At 57.9% G+C, this 21,511-nt stretch overlaps 2 protein-coding genes across 7 annotated transcripts; one reads left to right on the plus strand and one right to left on the minus strand.

Annotated features, from left to right (window-relative positions):
- On the plus strand, positions 1 to 2,855 carry LOC116530827 (inactive serine/threonine-protein kinase TEX14-like). Its single transcript, XM_032249210.1, has 9 exons — positions 1 to 74; positions 332 to 462; positions 615 to 1,106; positions 1,179 to 1,372; positions 1,458 to 1,530; positions 1,619 to 1,707; positions 1,797 to 1,952; positions 2,479 to 2,528; positions 2,620 to 2,855. Exons 1-9 carry the CDS (start codon positions 1 to 3, stop codon positions 2,768 to 2,770), a joined length of 1,410 nt encoding a protein of 469 aa, XP_032105101.1. The 3' UTR covers positions 2,771 to 2,855.
- Positions 2,856 to 2,869: 14 nt separating this feature from the next.
- On the minus strand, positions 2,870 to 16,374 carry ARHGAP33 (Rho GTPase activating protein 33). 6 transcript variants are annotated; one of them, XM_032249480.1, is made up of 23 exons: positions 14,976 to 15,744; positions 14,675 to 14,841; positions 14,120 to 14,217; positions 13,955 to 14,039; positions 13,501 to 13,581; positions 13,260 to 13,397; positions 12,733 to 12,825; positions 11,356 to 11,478; positions 11,188 to 11,265; positions 11,038 to 11,104; positions 10,881 to 10,940; positions 10,632 to 10,784; positions 10,449 to 10,551; positions 9,562 to 9,706; positions 9,405 to 9,487; positions 9,214 to 9,321; positions 7,492 to 7,637; positions 6,677 to 6,830; positions 6,442 to 6,587; positions 6,294 to 6,368; positions 4,704 to 5,354; positions 4,204 to 4,595; positions 2,870 to 4,041 (listed from the first exon to the last, which is right to left on the minus strand). In XM_032249480.1, exons 2-23 carry the CDS (start codon positions 14,690 to 14,692, stop codon positions 3,253 to 3,255), a joined length of 3,786 nt encoding a protein of 1,261 aa, XP_032105371.1. In that variant the 5' UTR covers positions 14,693 to 14,841; positions 14,976 to 15,744; the 3' UTR covers positions 2,870 to 3,252. The 6 variants fall into 6 exon arrangements, with proteins under 6 accessions (XP_032105371.1, XP_032105372.1, XP_032105370.1 ...); XM_032249481.1 differs by lacking the exons at positions 14,675 to 14,841; positions 14,976 to 15,744 and adding an exon at positions 16,228 to 16,374; XM_032249479.1 differs by having other exon boundaries at positions 14,675 to 15,744.
- Between the last annotated feature and the right edge of the window lie 5,137 nt (positions 16,375 to 21,511).

Consider the following 21,511-nt stretch of genomic DNA (forward strand, 5'->3'; position numbering starts at 1 on the left):
ATGGCTGGAGTCTTTACTTCTGGACCAGCACCTGGCATGGAGCTCTCCTGCTGGGGCGATCCCCCCACTGGACAGTGGGTGGGTACCAGTTCTGTGTGCAGTGCCCTGTAGGCCTGAGAGGAGGTGGGGGTGGAGAGGGCACCAGGACAAGGTGGGAGCTGGGTGCTGGCCCTCCACTGCTAGGCTGCGTGACCCAGGGTCATTCTCCTCTGTCTGGGGGCGGGTGCAGACCACCTGACCCAGAACGTGGTGGGTGGTCTGTGCCCAGGAGCAGCTCCCACCCTGTGTGGCTGGGGCCTACTCCTGAGTGGCCTGCTCTCCTCCTGCCCAGCACGCTGCACCACCCCGGCCTGTTGCTGCTGATGGCACTTAGCCCCTCTGCAGACCTGTCGGGGCTGTGCCTTCTCTTTGAGCCTGTGTGGCTCGGCTCCCTGCACGGGGTGCTGCACCCTCGGGGACCAAGTGAGGAGGGACCCCGGACTGTGCCGGGCCTGCCGCCTGGCCCCCTGCTGCTGCAGGTGCTGGAGGCCCTGCTGTTCCTGCAGGCCCGCTGGCGAGCTCACGGCGGCCTCAGCTCCCATGCTGTGCAGCTGGTACGGCCAGGCCTGGCTAAGGTGGGCCACCTGGAGCACGGGCGCCCCCTGCACCAGCGCTGGCTGCGGCCCAGGTGAGCCCCTGCCGCACCTGCTGCCCCTTGTCTCGGGCCTGCACGCCGCTCCCTTCCTCCCCATTCTCCAGCCTCTGTGGCCAGGCACAGCTGTGTCCTGTAGGCCCCAGGAAGGAGGTGGGGGTGGGGAGGAGCACTGAGAGTGTTACAGGAGTAACACTGCTGGCCCTCCCACTGCTGGGCCGCTGTGTGACCTGGGGTCTCAGTTTTCCTCGGTCTGGTGGTGGGTGCAGGTCCCTGTCCAGCAGCCATCGGCTCACCAGGCTCCTTGGGGTCCACAGGCCACAGCAGGGTTACCCGTGGGGAGGCCCAGGCCCAGGGCTTCCCCCACCCCCTGAACTGTACCCATGGCTGCCACTTGAGCTGATCTGCAGGGACACTCCCACCACCACCTCGGACCTCTACAGCTTCTGCACCCTGGCCCAGGAGGTCTTCACTGGTCAGTGAGTGGCTGTGCCCTGCCCCAGGGAGGCACCCTCCTGCTTGGGTCCCTAACTGTGCTTCCTGGCAGGAGAGCTGCCCTGGGCTGGTAGAGGGGGACCCGAGGTGAAGGCCAAGCTGGAGGCAGGGGAGAGCCCGGCCCTGGACCCTCGGGTGCCGGCGCCCTACCAGGCCCTGGTTCAAGCTGGGCTAGGCCTGGCACCTGCCGACCGCTGGGGCAGCCTGCAGAGTACCCGATACCTGCTGCGGGAGGCCACGGCCCAGGTACAGGGCAGGTCGGCAGGGCGTGGGTGGTGGCCGTGGGACCCCAGGCAGGCCCATGTCCCCATACCCAGCCTCTGGTCCACAGGACATGGCTCCTGAGGTGGGCTCCCCGATGGAGTGGACCACGCTGTCCCCTGCATCCCAGGCTTCCCCACCAGGTTAGAGGGCAAGGAGGAGGAGACAATGGCGGGTGCTGGGCACAGCTGAGCTGTGCCCCCCATCCGACCAACTGGTTTGCCCCCACAGAGAAACTGTACTGTGAAATGGCTCACAGAGCCAAGAGCACACCCAGGCCTGTGCCCACTCTGACGTCTCCAGGCCCCATCCCATCCCAGGTGGGAGCCAGGATGGGGCTGTGGGGGGCCAGGGGAGCTGTGGGACACCTGGGCAAGCCACGGCAGCTCTCTGCCATTCCTCTCTGCAGGCCCCGGAGACTCCTGAGGTCACAGGCCACAGCAGGGTCCCGAGGGGCGTAGCTTGGAACTCGGGCAGCAGTTTGACTCTAGGCAGCAGCCCCGGGCCTGGCCACAGCCCCACAGCCAGGGCCTACCTGCAGTGCTGCGGAGAGCCCGGCTCAACGGTACGGATACCCCAGAGCCCTGCACCGCTGTCCCATTGCTAACCTGTGGCCCCCTCCGCCCGCCCTCCAGTAGTCACCAACCCCGAGTTCCCTGGCTGCCCTCCTTTGACCAGGGAACTTCAGGGACGCCAAACTGTCCCCTCTCTCACCTGTGACCCTTAACCAACCCTGCTTCCCCAGGGCCCTTCCCTGCACTCCAACTCCAGCCTCCAGGACTCAGCCTCCCTGCTGGGGACCCCGGGCTCTGCGGAGCACTTTGAGGAAGCGCTCGGCCAAGACTCCGGCCCTGCAGGGGCTGCTGCGGCACACACACAGGGTTACCCTGCCGGACCCCCAGCCCTGTGAGCCCACCCCCAGCCTGCTGAACCACAGGGAGGCTTCCCACACACTGGGAGGCTGCCGGCACAGAAGGCCACGGGCAGGCTAAGCAGAGGACCCCGAGCCCAGCCTGTGCCCCATCCCACACTCCCAGGCCCACTGGAGCGCCATGGCTAGCAGGTGGCAGCTGCAGCCTTCTCTCCTGCAGACACCCGGTGCTGAGCTGACTGGAGGAGGTCTTTTCCCCAGCCTGCAGAAGTGAGACCTGAGACCTTGCATGGGAGGACCCCGAGGCCCTTCTTTATCCCTGAGGTAACCCTCGGTCTACCCTTGCCTCCCTGCTCGCCAGGATGGACCTGCTGGAGGAGATCATGGCAGAGCTGCAAAAAGGATGTCAGCTCGGAGAAAAGCCCAGCCTGAGCCCCACTCCTGACCCAGACTCCCAGGGTACCCATGGTTCCCTCTCTGAGATACCGCCTCTCAGAGCTTCCCAGGAGTAACTCCCACCATGGTGCCTCCCCAAAAGGAAATAGAATGATAGAGCACCTCCTCCGTCTCTCTTCCCTCACTGAGTTTGGCCCCAGCACGACACCAGCAGCCACATTTTCACCGTTTTATTCATTAATGTTGTCAGATGGTTTAGTGGGGCGTGTGGGGAGAGAAGGGCAGGAACTGTCCCTCCACCCCCATGCACAGGTTAGGACATGCTGGGGGCTCCTGGAGGGAGAGGAGGATGGGGTCAGCCTAGCGCCCCCTCCCCAGATTTGTGCGAGGATGGAGGGAGGTGGGGGATGGGCAGACCCTTCAGCCCAGGATAGGGAAGCTGGGATTACAGGTTAGAAACCCACATCAGAAACAAGTTAGAAAGTTAGAAACCTGGGGTAGGGGTCAGGGCTCAAGAAAATACAAAACAAGGGATTTGTCTGGGCCAAGATCCAGTGAGGATGAAGGGAAGCAAGGACGGCCCCCTCCCAGCTGGCGCTCAGCAGTAGCTTCGGGTCTGGCCCTCAGAGTGGAGGGACCAGCTGGGAGTGGGGTAGGGGGGTGGGGGTCCAGCCCCCTCCCCTCTTTGTCCTCCATTTCTGTACAAGGACCCTCGGTGGAGCTCACCCCCCGTCCCGTAGGCCGGTGGGGCTGCCCTGTAGAGCAGGAGAGGCTCGGGGGTGCCCCAGGGACTGGGCACCCTGTGAGGGGTTCGGGGGCCCCAGGGTGCCCGTTGTTTCTGGGGAAGGCGGGGAACTGGGGGACCGGGATCTGAACGGCTTCGGGGGTGGGCAGGAGGAGGGGAAGAGGAGGAGGAAGAGGCAGGTGAGGGACCCCTGGGCCCTAGGGCTAGGTTGACGTACAGGGGCTCGGGCTGGGTCGGGCGCCGGGCAGTGTGCTGGGGGGCTGAGTAGCCAAGGTGGTCGGGGGGAAAGCAGGAGGGGGCGGGTGGGTAGCTGAGCAGGAAGTCGGGGGACCTGTGGAGTGGGGGCGATTGGCCTAGCATGCCGTAGGAGGCATTGAGCCTGTCAGGGGGCATGGAGCGAAAGGGACTCCAGGAGCAGGCGGGGCCAGAATAGGGGGACCCCTCACCTGCCCCGATCTCATAGTACAGGTTCTCTCCCCTGTCGAGGCGTGCAGGGGGCCCCAGGGAGCTCCTCCAGACTGGGGCTGGGGAACTGGGCTGGAAGGATGGGGGGCCCAGAGGGTACAAGCCTGGCTTGGGGACCCCAAGGAAGGGTGGCAGGCACTCCCTGGGGGCTGGGGAGAAGAAGCCGGGGGCAGGAACCTGTAAGGGGACAGAACATGGGGACTGGGCTGCTGCCTCTGGCGCATCCCTGCTCCCTCCCCCTGCTCCCTCCCCCTGCTCCCTCCCCCTGCTCCCTCCCCCTGCTCCCTCCCCCTGCTCCCTCCCCCTGCTCCCTCCCCCTGCTCCGAGCTGGGCACTGACCTGTGTGGGGCCTCGGATTCCCCTCCTTGAGGTCCCCATGGGCCGCTGGCTCCTCAGCAGGCTCCCATCACTTTGTTGCCTTGGTAAGTAGGGTGGGGGTCCTGGCACCCAGGCACCCGGGTGGGCTAGGGAGTTGGGGGCTGGTACACTCCCTGAGGTTCCTGGTGGCTCCCCGCCCACCTCCAGAGACAGCGAGCGGCGGAAGGGGGATTGGGCAGCAGGCGGGGTGCCCCCGCACTCCTGCTGGCTCTGTTGCTCGGCTACCTGCTGAGCCCGCTCAGCCAGGGCCAGAGCCATGAGGCGTGCTGGGTTCTTGGGGGGCGGGGGTGGGGCACCCCCAGGTCGCAGGAGAGACAAGGGAGGGGGTGGCAATGGTGACTCTGTATCAGGACCTATATCAAGGAAGGAAGAGAGGGGTTGAGAGGGGTTCAGCTGGGTCCAGGCCCTCAGAGTCAGTGAGGACAGGCAGGGCAGGGGTGGGAAGGCTGAGCAGGACTCACCGAGCGGGCCCTGGGCTCCCCGGAGCTTGCTGCACGACTCCTGCTGGCAGGTGTCAGTCAGTGGGGCCTCAGCTCCACGCAGCAGCAGGGGGATGAGATGTGGGCGCAGGGTCCGGTTGGGGCTGAGAGCTGGTGTTGTGGTGGCTGAGGCAGGTGCTCCTCCAGCCCCTAGCAATTCTAGGACAGCGGGTGGCACTGATACAGCCAATGGTTCAGAGATGTCCAGTGCAGCAGGTGAAGCGGGGCTGGTGGTCCCTCGAGGTGAGATGGCCTGGGGGGCCACCCTGGGTGGGAAGGCAGAGGCAGGGGCGGGGGGTGCTGGGCTTGCTGGAGGTGCAGGATCCCCTGGGGTAGGGCTGCTGCAGCGGAAGGTTAATGGATCAAAGTCCAGCCCCCGGAGTCCCTCCAGGCAGCGTGGTGGGCTGAAGTCCAGCTCATCACCATCATCTAGCCAGGCTGAGGTACGGTGCGAGGGGGACCCAGAGAGTGCCCCCAGCCCAGCTGCTGAGGACTCGGAGGATGAAGAGGAGGACTCGGAGGACTCTGAGGAGGACGAAGACAGGCTCTCGCAGGAACCGGCAGGTGCTGGGCCCACAGGGAAAGCGTCACTGCTGGAGTGGGGTCGCCGCAGCCTGTGCAGCCTCTGGAGGCCTGGAGGGATGGAGTCAGTGAGACCATTGCTTAGAATAGGGTGCACAGCCCCACAGAAAGCTGGGGAAAGGACATAAAGAGGCACCTCCCCAGAAAGGGCCACAGTGGCTGCGAAGCCAGGAAGAGCTGTTCAGTTTCATGGCGAAGGAGACCATGAAGAGGACACTTTTGGCCCCACGCACAAAGGCCCTGTGGCCACCCCACACGCTGTAAGCACGAGACAGACTCACACGTGGCTGACGAGCCGGCAGGACAGCGCCTCTGCTCCTGGATATGTAGAGAGCAGTACCCCAGGAGTACGAGGACAGGAGGACGGCGCACTGGCTCAGAAGAGCCCCCTGAACCATGGCTGGGTGTGGTGGATAAGCAGCCCCCAAAGAGGCCAGAGGGCAGAACCCAGCGGCACTGTGGACTTCCAGGTAGCGATGGGGAAAAAGCCAAGCTCCCCATGCAGGGTGATGCCCCTTTCATTACAACGCTCTTTAAATAAAGTTTCCAAAATGACTCAAACTGAATGAGCAGTGTGTTCCTTATACACACCCGTGTGTAATCAAACCCGGAGAGCAAGGGCATGGTGGCCTTGGAATGGAGAGGATGCCTCTGGTGGGGGGGAACCTCAAAGGGAAGAAGGAACAGGCTGCTCTAGTTTTGCCTGGTGGGTTCATGGATGTCCATAATATTATTTAAAAATGTTAAGCAGGAATAATAAAGACTTTTAAAGGGCCCATCGTGGAACAATGAGTAAGTTAAGTTCAGTGTGTAATGAACCAAAAGTGATACTGTATCCAACTCATTGTACATAAAGACCGGGTTAAATTTTTTAAAAGCCCCAGGACCCCAAAACATGAAGTACAAAATCTGGAGGCCAAACCAGGGCCCCATGTCCTCCCGGCTCCACTTGGGCACAGGTCGCACCCCCACTCGCCCCGCCTTGCTCACCAGCCCCGCTGGCCTGCGATGACAGAGACTCCTCGCTCTTGGCAGATCTCAGTGTGACGGTGTCGGGTCTGCCACCTGCAGGAGAGGGAGAGGTAGGAGGCACTCCAGCGACTCCCAATGCCCACCAGCCCATGGCCCAGCCTCTCACCTGAAGGCTGTGGTGGGGCACGGGTGCCCCCTAGCCAAGGCAGGGGCTTCTTTCGAGGGACACTGGGGCCCCGGCCCAGTGCAAAGAATGTCTTCCAGCTGCTGCCCCCTGGCTTCCGCTGTTTCTCCCCTCTCTCCCCTTTCCTCCTGCGGTTTGGAGGAGAAATGGGAGGCCATCTGAGGAACCAGGCCTCCACCTACCCCTTGCCACCCCTAGAATCCAGCATCCCACTCACCTTTCCACAGGTGAGGCTGGGGCCTTGGGAGTTGTGGGCTCCGTGGGTGTCCCCAGCCGGCCCTGGGTGCGTGCCTGGGCTTCCTCCAGCGTCAGCAGGCGGGTGGAGGGGCAGCTGCCCGCAAGGGACTTGGGCCTGGGGAGCAGGCAGCGGCCTGGGGAGTGTGGAAAGGGAGGAGCTGTCAGCCCTGAGGCCACCTAATGCCACAGGCAAAGCCAAGCGCCACAGCCCAAGCCCCCGGCCCCGCAGCGTGCCCACCCGGGCTGGCAAGGCGGGACGGAACAGGCAGGAGTGGGCGGGGGCAGCAGGCAGGTGGGAGGAGGGTGGAGCAGGACGAGCTGATGAGGAGGCAGCTCCCAGCAGCCAGCGAGGGCAGCGGCTCTGGCTTCAGTTACCTCGGGCCAGAGGGCCCTCCGACGTGCTGAGTCCTGACTGGGCTGGGGTCCGGGGCAGGGCGGGGAGTCTGGGTGGGTCCGGGGCAGGGCGGGGTGTCTGGGTGGGGCCTGGGCGGGGTCAAGTCTGGGGACCTCCCACCTCCTCCCTGGTGGACCCATGGCCCCAAGCGCCCCCAGGAGCTACAAGGGATGAAGAAAGAGCGGCGTCCGGGCCAAGAGGTGGGAATCCTGAGCGGAGGAGCTGAAATGAGAAGGAGGGGGGCGCGGGGAGGGAGAGGCCGGGGCGCGGGGTCCTCAGGGAGCCGGGAGGGAGGCCCAGCTTCAGTAGGGTAGGGATGGGACTGGGAGCCCACCTGCCCTCCCCTGCAGCCCTGACCGTGGGAGGCAGCAGCCAGGTCCTCAGGGGGTGGGAAAGCATACCTGCAGGGTCGAGGCCTGCAGAGGTGAAGGTGTCGCTGAACAGGACGTCCACGTGGGTGAGCAGAAACTCCACCACCACCGACTGCACTCTAACTTCCCGGAAGGCTGCCGCACCACCCATCCCCACCGACTCCAGCTCCATGGACCTGGGAGGAGCAGGAGGGAGGTTGGGTGCCTTGAGCCCAGCTGGCAGGTTCTGGCAGGGCAATTCGGGAAGCCAGGGGAGGCAGTGACTGTCTATTAACACCTCTGACCTTCTCAAACTGATCACGCCTAGCTGGGCTCTCAGCCTTCCCCCAGATCCGCCCCCTCCTGCCTTCCCCTTCTCAGTCCCTGCAGTTCTTCCTGTGGCTCAGGACAAATATCTTGGAGCCCCCCTCTTTAACTCCCTCAATCAATCTGTCACTCCCTGCACTGCCCCTCGCCTGGCCCAGCCTCCAGCCTGGATGTCCCAGAGCCTTCTCCTTGCCTCCTGCTCCCAACCCTGCCCCAAAGTATGTTCCCACCTGCAGCCAGATGGAGCCTGGGACCACCTGAGTCCTGTTAGGACCTGCCTGGCTCAGAGCCCTGCCCTGGCTGCACCTGACTCTGGAGAAAGGCAAAGTCCTCACTGTGACCCATGATCTGAATCACCCCTCTATCTGGTTCCTGTCACATCTCTGACCTCATCATTTCCTCTCCCTCAACCCCTCACTCATTCAGCTCCAGCCACACCAGCCTCCCGGAGTGTGACTCCTCCATCACACCGGGCACTGGCACAGGCCCAGACGTCTGCACCTGCCATTCTCTCAGCCTGGTGCTCCCCAGATGTGCACCTGGGGCCCTCCCTCATCCTCTGCAGGTCTTAACTCAAATGGTTCCTTTTTTTTTTTTTTTTTTGAGACAGAATCTCGTTCTGTCGCCCAGGCTGCAGTGCAATGGCACCATCTCGCTCGCTGCAACTTCCACCTCTCAGGTCCAAGCGATTCTCGTGCCTCTAATGGCATGCACCTGTATTTCTAGTAGAGATGGGGTTTCGCCATGTTGCACAGGCTGGTCTTGAACGCCTGTGCTCAGGCAATCCGCCAGGCTTGGCCTTCCAAAGTGCTAGGATTACAGGTGTGAGCTGCCGCGCCCAACCAGTGGTGCATTCTTAATGCAGTCTTTCTCACCCACTTTATTCAAAGCTGTTCACCCCCTCCTCTGTAGCCCAGACCTTTATTTTTCTTCCTATATCTTATGCCAGCCCTGACATGCCACCTGTTTTACTTGTTTACGTATCTATGCCCCCAGGAAAATGTGAACTCCTGCAGGACAGAGATCATGCCTGTCTCAGTCATCATCAAGTCCTCCCAGCTTACTCTGCTGCTGGCCATAGATGGGCTGCCGAAGCCTCCCCTGCCACTCTTGCTAAAATCCTTACTCTTCCCTGACCCTGCACGCCGGCCTTCCCTCCTCTCTCCTGGCGCTCATCACATCAGACTGTATTCTGTGTTTTTCCTGTTGATGTTCATGCTCCATCTCCTCCACGAGAACATGAGTCCCAGAAGGACAGGGCCGTGCTCAGTGCTGTGTCCCCAGTGCTGGGGACAGGGCCGGGTTCATGGGAGGTATTTGATAGATATGTATCAAACGAACGAAAAAGAGAAAAGCTGGGCAGGTTCCTGGGGTGGTTTTTGGGGAGAGACGTGAGGCCTGCCCTGGGAGGGAGCTGAGGGGCAGGCAGGCGAGCAGACAGCTCACCGTAGCAGGTTGGGTGCCCAGACAATGGCCAGGTTGCGGGCATGCATGCTGGTGTTGGCACTGTGTCTTGCCATGCGGGCCAGGTGCCTCAGCAGGTACTCCAGGGTCCTGGGGGTGAAAGCAGAGGGGGACACCTGAGCCTCAACCCCCTTGGAACCCCACCGAGTCCCACCCTGCCCCTCCTGGTTTACCTGTAATGTGGTGGGGGCAGCTGCTGGATGACGTCGTGGACCCGCACCAGACGCTCCTCCTCCCCAGGCACTGACATGGCCTCCTGAGATGGTGGGCGTGATGAGGTCTGGGCCAGAGGCGTCCCGGCCCCTCCGTCCCGCCAGCTCCCTTACTCACACTGAACTTTCCGTAGAGCTGGTAGGTAAGCAGGGGGTTCGGCAGCTCTCGGAAGTAGAGCTTGCAGAGGGAGGACACGCTGTGGATGTCCTGCAGGAAGGCAGGGCCAGACAGCTCCGGGATCCTCTCGCTGTCAAACTCATGCCTGAGACCACCGCATCAAGGAGGAAGATCCAGGTCAGAGGGGGCTTGCTCACCTGGCCGTGCCCCCCCTGCCCCTACTCGCAAGTGCCCACAGGTGGATAGAACCGTCTTCCCCAGGTCCTACACTGGGCTTTTTAGAGGCAGAACCTTACTGAACTCCCCAACAAGCCTGTGTGGCAGAGGAGGATGCTGAGGCTCAGGCAGAGGCACCTCAGCCCACAGCTACCTGGGACTGTCTGACTCCAAAGTGTGAGCAGCTCCTACCACGCAGCTGCCATTCTCCTGGCCGTAAGAGAGCACTGGAAAATGTGGACAAAATCCCAGCACCCCGCTGCTCCCAATTCTCTGGTAGGGCCCCACTGCCTGTGGTAAAATCTCCCACCCACTGCTACCTCCTGCCTCCCTCTGGGACTCCCCTCTCGTCCTCCGCTCTCAGTCTCTGCAGGCTTCAAGCACTCCCCTCTCCGCTTCCTGCAGGCCAAGCTCTTGCCTGGCTCCTCCCCCCCCCACACCACGCCCTGGCTTGGAGCCTCCTGCAGTTCCCCCTTCACTCAGAGTAAAAGCCAAAACCCTGAGGCGAAGTCCCAGCAGTTCCCCCTTCACTCAGAGTAAAAGCCAAAACCCTGAGGCGAAGTCCCAGCGCGCTGGCAGGGGGACTCCTTGGCAGTGGCCTCCTGTCGCTGTTCCCTTTGCCCTGCTGCTCCCTCTGTATGGCCTGGCCCTCCCCTCCTCTAGGCCCTCACCGCAGCCTCTGGATGTTGGAAGACACGCCTGAGAGCCGGTAGATCCCATCCACCACCCCGTGGGCCTCAATGAATTCGGAGCAGCAGCGCAGCACCTGGGGCACTGGGAGAAAGCAGGGTCAGGGCTGGGTGGGCCGCAGCCCTGGCGCGACAGGTGGGTGGGTAGGTGGGCCTGGGCCTCACCGTCCTGGCCTGAGTTGCTGAGGTGCTCGCCAAGGTCACAGCCAAACACCCTCTGCCGCAGGATTCCCCGCTGCCGCAGCCGCTGCCGAGAAGGGCGGGAGCGCATGAAGGTTCGGAGCAGGCCGGCCAGCTTCCCACGAGGCCGAGGCACAGCTGCGGGGGCAAAGGGCAAAGGCAGGCCACGTGGGGTCAGCACGGCCAGGGGCCTGGCGGGGCAGGGGCAGGGATCTGACTGCCTATTTCTAGTACCTGAGGTCAGAGGCGAGATACCCTGGGGAGCCGGGATGCCACATGGGGTGCCATCGGCATCTGCAGGGTGAACAACGGGGTGGAAGAGACGAATGGGAGGCAAAGGACGAAGCAGCCCCCACCCTCCCCACCCCTCCCATCCGTCCATGGCACTTACCAGCCTTCAAGCCTGGACCTGGTCGCTCTGTGAAGAGTTCCACACATTCACTGGGGAAGAACCCAACCTGAGGAACGTCAGGGTCAGTGGCTACAACACCCCAGTTGGCAGGTGCCCTAGCCCCACCTGTCCACACCCAATGGGGCTCACCTGGAAGCCTCGCTTGCCCCGCCACCAGCTGCGATCCTCCGTGGGCGGCATGTCGATTACGGAGACAATGTCTCCCACCTGGGAGTGAGCGGACGGGAGGAGAAGGGTCAGAAGGAGCAGGGGGCATGGGGAGCCCAGCTGGAGTCTGCTTCCGAACCACAGCCTCACCTCAAAGGACAGCTCATCTGGTGCCTGGGCCGTGTACCGTTTGATCACGTGGGCGGCTGCCACTGCAGGGATATTGAGCGACGCCTCCTCACTGAGGAGCAGTCGCCGGCCGTGATTGTCCAGCTGAAATGGAGGCAGGATGTGGCAAGGAGAGGTCAGAAGATGGTGTTAGTACAGGCATACCAGGCTGCTCCGCGCCCAGTGAGGCCACTGCCTGTCCCCCACCTAAGACCTCCTGTCACTCAGAGCTATTGGTCAAACACCTAAATTCCTGTTTGTAGGGGTGCAGCCTTGGCACCCTTTGGGGGTGGGGAAACCTCTAAGACAAACCCCTTTATTTCCCTCACATATCCCAGGATTCTCCCACCCAAAGCTTCCCCATCCACCTCTGCACCTTCATCCTCCACAGCAGATACTGCATGGATACCATCTAAAAACTCTCTGTGCTGGGCGTGGTGGCACACACCTGTAATCCCAGCACTTTGGGAGGCTGAGGCTGGAGAATTGCTTGAGTCCAGGAGTTTGAGGCCAGCCTGGCCAACATAGCAAAACTGTCTCTACAAAACATTTTTTTTTTTAATTAGCCAGAGGCTGGGCGCAGTGGCTCACGCCTGTTATCCCAGCACTTTAGGAGGCAAGTAGGGCGGATCACCTGAGGTCAGGAGTTTGAGACCCGCCTGGCCAACATGGTGAAACCCTGTCTCTACTAAAAATATAAAAATCAGCCAGGCATGGTGGCAGGTGCCTCTAATCCCAACTACTCAGGAGGCTGAGGCAGGAGAATCGTTTGAACCCGGGAGGCAGAGGTTGCAGTGAGCCAAGATTGTACCACTGCACTCTAGCCTGGGCAACAGAGCAAGATTCTGTCTCAAAATAAATAAATAAATACATAAATACATAAATGAAATAAGATAAAAAATTAGCTGGGCATGGTGACACATGTCTGTCATTCTAGCTACTCAAGAGGTTGACGTGGGAGCATAGCTCAAGCCCAGGAGTTAAAGGCTGCAGTGAGCAATGATGGCACCACTGCATTCCAGCCTGAGTGACAGAGCAAGATCCTGTCCCTTATAAAACAAAACCAAAACCAAAAAACCTCTCTGGTTTAAGCCACTCCTAGGCAGGTGTTCTGTGAGTTACAGCCCAACCATTTCTAATTGACATACATTTAAATCTTTGTATCCTCACAGCCAAACACCTGCTAACACACTCACACATATTCTCTCACAGGCATGCGCCCACACAGACACTAAAATATCAATGCCTCCTCCACTCTGGCTTCTTTCTTTTCTGTGCCCACACATGCTCCCAGGCTGGTTCTTGCCCCTCAGATACCCCTTGCCCACTCTGAACTCCAAGCCCTCTGCCCAAGCCCACCTCCATCCAGGTGAGCACAGGCCCGCAGTTGAGGTTACTGTCCACCAGTCCTGACAGCGTCTCCAGGTACTGCAGCAGCAGTGGCACCAGCATCTGGGGGCAGGTTGTCAGGGTGGGCCTCTGTGAGTGGCAGTGAGAGAGCCCACTGCCCTCCCACACGGTCGTAGCTCATCTCTGGGCTGAAGTTCATCCTGAACCCATGGGTGCTGCTCAGCTGTTAGGCACTGAGCTATTGGCATGTGAATGAATAATAGGCTGGGCCAGGCTCTTCAGTGCCCTGGTTGGTATGGCCATGGTGACCCTCCCATGGGACCCTGGACCTCCCATGATCCTAAAACTTATCAAAGTGGAATGTAGCAGAAGCAGAAGCCTACTACGTTTCCAAGGCTTCTTCATTCACTCAGATTGGTTGGGACTTGGGCCATGCCAGTATTTAAATATTTCTTTGTCTCCCTGCCTTGGTGATTTCACGCACTGCGAATGAAGACACACTCATGAGGCAGGGGCTGAGACAACAAGCAGATTACCTGGGCAGCCCTGGCACCCTCGGGGGGCGGGGGAAGCTCAGGAAGGCAGGAGAACCTTCGGTCAAATATGCACCGGTGGAGGTGGGCGTCCAGGGAACGAAAGTCATCGTAACTCCGGAGAACTGGCCAGGAACGGCCCTGTGGGAGCAGAGGGACAGAAGGGAGCAGGGGCCCCATGACACTGAGCTGAAGACTATGGTGGCGAGTCTCTCAGGCTAGATGAGAGGCGGTGTGGCCTCACCTGACAGGTCACCTGCACCCCGAACACCAGCTCGTTCTCTCCAGAGAGGCTGGGCCCTTCACGGTCTGGAGACAGCAGGAGCTGCAGAGGGAAAGCAAGGCCCAGGTGGACTTTTGTCCCAGTCCTGACCTCCCCGGGATGGCACTACTAGGGATGGGCTTGTGTCCCCTAATGGACCTCTCCAAGGACAGGGCCTGGTGATGTGCTGGTCACAGTAAAGGACCCTGGCACAGAGCACATACCTAACAAAAGTTGTCGTTTAATGAATAAAAGAACAAACGGATGAATGAATGAGCAGCTCTCCCCATCTGCTCTCTCCTGCAACTTTAGCTGCTTACTGCTCAGATGCGTGCAGCAGCCAGTCACAGGGACAGGTTTCTGAAGCAACGCAGCTGATATCATTGCAAGGTTGGGTAGGATATTGTCTTTCCTCCTGGGTGCAAAGCCCCCATACCTGAATGTGGCCAAAGTCGACATTCTCATAGTGGAAATGGGCACAGTCAGCCAGCCGGGGGAAGGGGCCTCGAGGAGCTGAGAGCCTGGGAGACAAGGGATGTCACCAGCAACCCCTTGAGCCTCCCCAGCTACTAAGCTGAGCCCTTTCCTCCCTCACCCTCACCTCTTCCCAGGCTTCCCCTTCACACTGGGCCCCCCAGCAGTGGGTAGGGGCTGCACTGAGCCCTCCCCTGGGCCATCCAGGCTGTCAGTGCTGCGTGCCTGTAGAGCAGAGAGAAGAATCAGAGGCCCCCAGAGATGGGAGCAAACAGACAACGAGAGCATTGTTATCTGTCAGCGCAGCTCGGGCCCAGAGGCCCTGGTGCTCCACACACCACACACCGCCCTGAGCATGAAGTAGGAGGGAACGTCGGGGGTGGTGAGGGCTGGGCTGAGGACAGGCCTGCTTCTTCGTGTGTGGTCTGGGGTGGGGGACTGGGAGAGCAGGGGACTGGGGAAGCAGGGGCCAGGCATGAGGCAGGGCGGGCAGCAGGACGGACAGCATGCTGGTCCCATGTCTCCCTGATGAAAACCCTTCCGTAGACCCTGCAGCGTACAGTCACCTCCTACCACCGTCTAGACAATCACAGCTCCCATCTCATCAGCCTTCCTGCTTCCAACCTCTCCCCTCCTACCAGCTTTTCCGAAAGAGCCTGGATCATTTTCACAAAACACAGATCTGGCTCTGTTTCTCCATAGATCCTGGGCCTTCAATGACTCCCTGTTGTCTTCATGATGAAGTCTGAATTCTCTGGTCTGATATCCGAGGCTTCCCTGAGCTGATTTCTATTTACCTCTCCAGTCCCATCTCTTTCCATTGCCCCCACTCTCAGAGCTCTTGAACTTCTAACAGTCAAAAAAACACACCTTCTCATTTCCTTCTATGCCTTTGCAAAGGCTGTTTCCTCAGCCTGGAACACTCGCCCCACCTTTCCCTGGGTTCATTCATCCTCCCTCCCACCCCTCAGGTCTCAACTCACATGTGCCCTCCTCCAGGAAGTTCTCCCTGACCCTTCAGGCTGTGCCTGGCATCTCTTCTGGACTCTCTCCAACCCCTGAGGTTACCCCATCTCAGGCTCCATGCCTCAACCTGAGCTTCTCCCTTCACAGCTCTGATCACTCTGAGATGCCACTGGTGGTGACAAATTCATCTCTCTCACTGGACTATGACTGGCCCCCCCAGAGGAGAGCCCCAGGCTGAGCTCCCCAGCTCAGAGCTGGGCACTGAGTTGGTGTTCGAAGACAGGATTGTTCCTGATTCTTTTCTGGGTCCCCAGTGCCTAGTGCCAGCCCAGTCACACAGCAGGGGCTGGGTAAAATCTGAATAAATTAACCAGCGGCCAGACGGATTTGCCAGACTTGGCTATAGCATCTCCCTCCTCCAGGTCCCTGCAATCCTGAGGCACCCCTGGGTCTCACCCTCAGGGTCTGTCCCCCTCCAGCCCATGAGGCTTCACAAGGCAGGATGAGAGCTGACTCTCTGTGCCTGGAGCATGGGGCCTGCACAGAGGCGGTCTCAGTCAATGTCTGCTAAGTGAGGGAATGAATGGATGAATAAGCCAGAGCAGCATGGTGGGAGAGGGAGATGGTGGGGGAAGGGGATGAGGAAAAGGAGATGGAGAGGATCCGAGGATCAAGGGAGGTACAGTGCTGGCCTGTTGGGGTGGAGTAAGGAGGGAGTGGCTGGAGAGACAAGGCAGAGGCTCAGACTGATGCAGGGGGGGCACTGATAGTAAGCGGGATGGGGTGAAAATGAGGGAGAAGGAGAAGAAAAGGGTCAGGCTGGGGATGGAGCGGGTGGGGGTGGGGCTCAGGAATGAGAAAGGGGCTGTGGGGAGGAGGGGGCTCGGACCGGGAAGGCTAAGGGCTGGGAGAAGGATGCCCAGGAAGGTGCTGGGATGGGGGCTGGGGAAGGACCCAGGAGCCTCTGGAGGCCCCAGCGGGGGCCGCTCGGGTGGCGCGGGTCCCTTCTGGACCAGCCCCGCCTCCTCCCAGCCCGGGTCCTCGGCCCCTGTCACCCCATCCAGGGCGTGGAAGAAGGGGATGAGCGTCGAGGGGGCGGGGTCGAGGTACGGACTGGGACCCGGGACGCGGCCGCTGGACTGGAAGGACCAAGACGGAGGCAAAGGCCGAGGGCTCGGGCGGGGCCGGGGGCGGGGCGCGCGGGGCGGGGCTGCGCGCGGACAGACTGACACGCGGACGGACAGGCTGACGGCCGCGTGGGCCCCTCACCACCATGGTCGCGTAGCCTCCTCAGGCCCCGGCCGCGCTCGACCCCTTGCTCGCCGTTCTCGTCGCCGCTGCCGCCGCCATGGCGACACAAAAGGGAGGGCGCGAGCCGCGCGCGGGCGGCTGCAGGCCCCGCCCCTAACGGCTACCCGAGGCTCCGGCGCGCGCCCCACGGGGGCGGGGGGCAGAGGGGGCGCGACGCTGCTTCTCATTGGCTCTGCCCTTGGCCTTAGGTCAATGCCCCGCCCACCAGGCGGCTTCTCATTGGCTTCTCCTTGGTCTCCGCCCTGGCTCGGTATCTTCAGTCCCACCCCCCGAAGTTTGACAGCGCGACGCCTATGACTGCTTTTCATTGGCTGTCATCGCCCTTCTGAGACACGCCCCCAGGTTCTTTATGCTTTGCTTCCGACACTTCCAACACGCAATGGACCCTTCCCTTCGTCCACTCACAGTGGCCATTCTTCTTTTTTTTATTAATTTTTATTTTTAAATTTTATAAATAGAGATGGGGTGTCACCATGTTGGCCAGGCTGGTCTCGAACTCCTGACCTCAGGTGATCCGCCCATCTCGGCCTCCCAAAGTGCTGGGATTACAGGCGTGAGCCACTGCGCCCAGACTTTTTGCCTTTTTTTTTTTTTTTTTTTTAGAGACATAGTGTCGCTCTGTCGCTCAGGCTGGAGAGCAGTCTTGCAATCGTGGCTTACTGCAGCTTCAGTCTCCTGGGCTCAAGCGATACCTCCCAAGTAGCTGGGACTACAGGCGCACGCCACCACGCCTGGCTAATTTTTCTAGACATGGGGTCTCACTATGTTACCCAGGCTGGTCTTGATCTCCGGGGCTCAAGAGATCCTTCTGCCTCAGCCTCCTTTCAAAGCCCTGAGATGACAGGCATGAACCACCACACCAGGCCCTGATATTCTTAATTGGGTTCTCCCACGGCCTCAGAGCAGTGATCCATTCCTCAATTGGCTTTTCAAAGTCCCAGTCCGAAGTCCCACCTTTTCAGTCCTGATCCCAACCCTGCTCACATCATCCCGAGGACGCTCTGCCCATGGACGTTTCTCATGGCCTCAGACACCTTGCCTGGGACATAAACCTAGGGTTTCTGCGACTTGGCCTCCCCCTGCCCACTGGACATTTTCTTGTCTCCTACTGTTTATTATGGGCCAGCCTCCAGCCTTGATGGTTTTTTTTTTCCTAAGAAAAGGTTTAGGGAGAAATGCCACAGCATGGTTATGCCCCCATAAAGCCAATCCCAGTGGATCCTAATATTACTAAGCATGCTCAGATAACACTGCAAAAATGCCCTTCACAAGAGGGTCTCTTCTTGGTCATGCCCTCCACAAGACTCTCACCTCAGAGGGTCTTGGTCTGTTCATTCATTCATTCATTCACTCACTCAAACTCCGATCAATTTGTAGATACACCAAAGCAGGAAAAAACATGCCCTGCCCACAGTGGAGCTCAAAAGCTACTGAAAGAAGACAATGAACAAAATTAACATTAAAAAATGTAGAATATCAGGCCAGGCATGGTGGCTCACGCCTGTAATCCCAACACTTTGGGAGGCCGAGGCAGGCAGATCACTTGAGGTCAGGAGTTCAATACCAGCCCGGTCAGCATGATAAAACCCCTTCTCTACTAAAAATACAAAAATTAGCCTGGCATGGTGGCAGGAGCCTGTAGTCCCAGCTACTTGGGAGGTTGAGGCAGGTGAATCGCTTGAACCCAGGAGCAGAGGTTGCAGTGGGCCAAAGTCATGCCACTGCACTCCAGTGACAGAGCAAGGCTTCATCTAAAAAAAAAAAAAAAAAAAAGGAATATTAGAAGATGAGTCATTCTCCAAAACCTAAAATGCAATAAAATAAATAAATGGGGAAAAAAAAAAAAGAAGAAGATGAGTCATTCTTTGGAGAATAACTAAGCAGGGGCTGGGGAAAGGGAGTGCTGGAGGCGTGAATGTGCAGTTACTTATATACTGAATTTGCTGACCTCACTCCCATCACAGGGATTTCCCACATGATCTTCCCTCTGCCTGCAGTGTTTCCCCATCCACCGCTGCAATGATTTTCTATTTTTTAATTTTTCAGTGTACATAATAGGTATATTTAGGAATATATATTGTGGGGGTACATGAGATGTTTTGATATAGGCATGCAATGTGTAATGATCACATCATGGAGAATGGGGTCCTGCAGTGATTTTAAAAATTTGCAAATTCTCTGACACTCTTCTTATTAAGACATGGAATCTATGACTGCTTTTTTTTTTTGAGACAGAATCTCACTCTGTCACCCAGGCTGGAGTGCAGTGGAGCAATCTTGGCTCACTGCAACCTCCACCTCCCGGGTTCAAGCGATCCTCCTCGTGCCTCAGCCTCTCGAGTATCTGGGACTACAGGCACCCACCACCACGCCCAGCTAATTTTTGTATTTTTAGTAGACACAAAGTTTCACTATGTTACCCAGGCTGGTCTCGAACTCCTGACCTCAAGTGACCTGCCCACCTCAGCCTCTGAAAGTGCTGAGATTACAGGTGTGAGCCACTGTGACCACCCTGCTTTCATTTAAATGTATCATTTGTAAGTCATGTGGCCCACCAAGCTTCACTCAGAGGTGATGTCTCACTGGTGAGACCAGGAAGTTGGCGAGTGTCGCACTCTGTCTGACCAGCAGCCCCTGGCCTCCTGCCACTGTGGAGTACCTCATCTGTATCCAAGGCCCCGACCATGCTCTTGTCACCTCCGACCGGGTGGCTGCCAGCAATATTGTCCAGATGAAGGACAATCATGACAAGATGTTTAAGATGAGTGAGAAAATATTACTCCTGTGTAATATTTTCACAGTTTGCAGAATATATTCAGAAAAAAGTGCTACTTTATAAGATGCGAAATGGGTATGAACTGTCTCCCACAGCAGCAACTAACTTCACACACACAAACCTGGCTGTCCTTGGAGTCGGACCCCATATCATGTGAACCTCCTCCTGGCTGGCTATGATGAGCATGAAGGGCCAGCGTTCTACTACGTGGACTAGCTGGCAGCCTTGGTCAAGGCTCCTTTAGCAACCCACGGCTGTAGTGCTCCTTTATTTTTTCTACTCTTTTCAGGTGCACTTTTTTTTTTTTTTTTTTTGAGACGGAGTCTTGCTCGGTTGCCAGGCTGGAGTGCAGTGGCATGATCTCGGCTCACTGTAACCTTCACCTCCTGGGTTCAAGTGATTCTCCTGCCTCAGCTTCCCCAGTAGCTGGGATTACAGGCGTGTGCCACCATGCCTGACTACTTTTTGCATTTTGAGTAGAGACGGGGTTTCACCATGTTGGCTAGGATGGTCTCGATCTCCTGACCTTGTGATCTGCCCACCTCAGCCTCCCAAGGTGCTGAGATTACAGACGTGAGCCACCACGCGCCCCCCCCCCCCCCCCCCCCCCCGCCAAAGGTGCACTCTTGATAAATGGTTAATTCAGAATAAAGGTGACTATGGATATATTTGAAAAAAAAAAAAAAAAAATGTATGGTTTGTTTAGAAAGGTTGGAAACAGGCCGGGTGTGGTGGCTCACACCTGTAATCCCAACACTTTGGGAGGCTGAGGTAAGCGGATCACAAGGTCAGGAGTTTGAGACCAGCCTCACCAACGTGGTAAAACACTGTCTCTACTAAAAATACACACACACACACACAAAATTAGCTGGGGATGGTGGCGTGTGCCTGTAATCCCAGCTACTCAGGAGGCTGAAGCAGGAGAATCACTTGAACCTGGGAGGCGTATGTTGCAGTGAGCCGAGATCACACCACTGCATTCCAGCCTGGGTGACAGAGACTCTGTCTCCAAAAAAAAAGAAAGGTTACAAACAGATATCTACCATGTCTGTGCCATACAGAAGTTACTAGAAATCCATCTTACCCCTCCGTTTTGTAAATGCAGATATCAAACAACCCCAGTCATATATTCCCCGTCATTTTACTATGAAACGTTTCTAACATACAGCGAAGTTGAAAAGTTTTACAGTGGACACCCGCTTATCTACTACTTAGGTTCTGCCATGAGCATTTTGCTACAGTTACATTATCTCACACCTTCCTATTACCCTATTTGTCTATCAACCCAACTCATCTCTGGATACATTTCAACATACATTGCAGACATTGGTACATTGCTCCCTAAATATTTCAGTGTACATACTTTTTTTTTTTTTTAAAGACAGGGTGTAGTTCTATAGCTCAGCCTGGAGTGCAGTTGCCTAATCTTAAGCTCAGTACAATGCAGCCCTAACTCCTGGGCTCAAGTAAACCTCTCACCTCAGCATGCCCCGCCTCGACCCCAAGTAGCTGGGACTACACATCATGTGCCCCCAAACCTATTTATTTACTAATTTATTTTTGTAGAGATGGGGTCTTGCTGTGTTGCCCAGGGTGGTCCTTAAGTGATCCTCCTGCCTCAGCCTCCCAAAGAAGTGGGATTACAGGCATTATCTTTAACTGGAGTTCAATATTTGCTTTTGAGGTAAACTTTACATACAATGAAATTCACACACTTCACTAAGTTTGATAAGTGCATACACCTGTGTAACCCAAACCTCTCCCCAGCATGGCAACTAGTTTTTTAAACGTGGCCTCTAAAGTGTCAGAGACAGACAAAGAGAGAGAAAGAGAGAGAGAGAGAGAGAAAACTTAATTTTTTTTTTTTAGGTGGAGTCTCATTCTGTCACCTAGGCTGGAGTGCAGTGGTGCAATCTCAGCTCACCGCAACCTCTGCCTCCTGAGTTCAAGAGATTCTCCTGCCTCAGCCTCCTGAGTAGCTGGGATTACAGGCACCCACCACCATGCCCAGCTAATTTTTGTATTTTTAGTAGAGACAAGGTTTTACCATGTTGGCCAGGCTGGTCTTGAACTCCTGACCTCAAGTAATCTGCCCACTTCAGCCTCGCAAAGTACTGGGATTACAGGCGTGAGCCACCCTGCCCAGTATTTGTTTTTGTTTTGTATTTTTAGTAGAAACGGGGTTTCACCATGTTGGCCAGGCTGGTCTCGAACTCCTGACCTCAGGTGATCCACCAGCCTCGGCCTTTCAAAGTGCTGGGATTATAGGTGTGAGCCACCATGCCTGGCCTCCACCTTTAAAATCTATCCAGAATTCAACTGCTTCTCCCTTTTGACTGAGGCAGAAGAATCGCTTCAACCTGGGAGGCGGAGGTTGCAGTAAGCTGAGATTGAGCCACTGCACTCCAGCCTGGGTGACAGAGCGAGACTTCCTCTCAAAAAAAAAAAAAAAAAAAAAAAAAAAAA

The sequence above is a fragment of the Sapajus apella genome, unplaced genomic scaffold (genome assembly GCF_009761245.1).
Source record: "Sapajus apella isolate SASKATOON/1434 unplaced genomic scaffold, GSC_monkey_1.0 scaffold68, whole genome shotgun sequence".
NCBI lineage: Eukaryota > Metazoa > Chordata > Mammalia > Primates > Cebidae > Sapajus > Sapajus apella.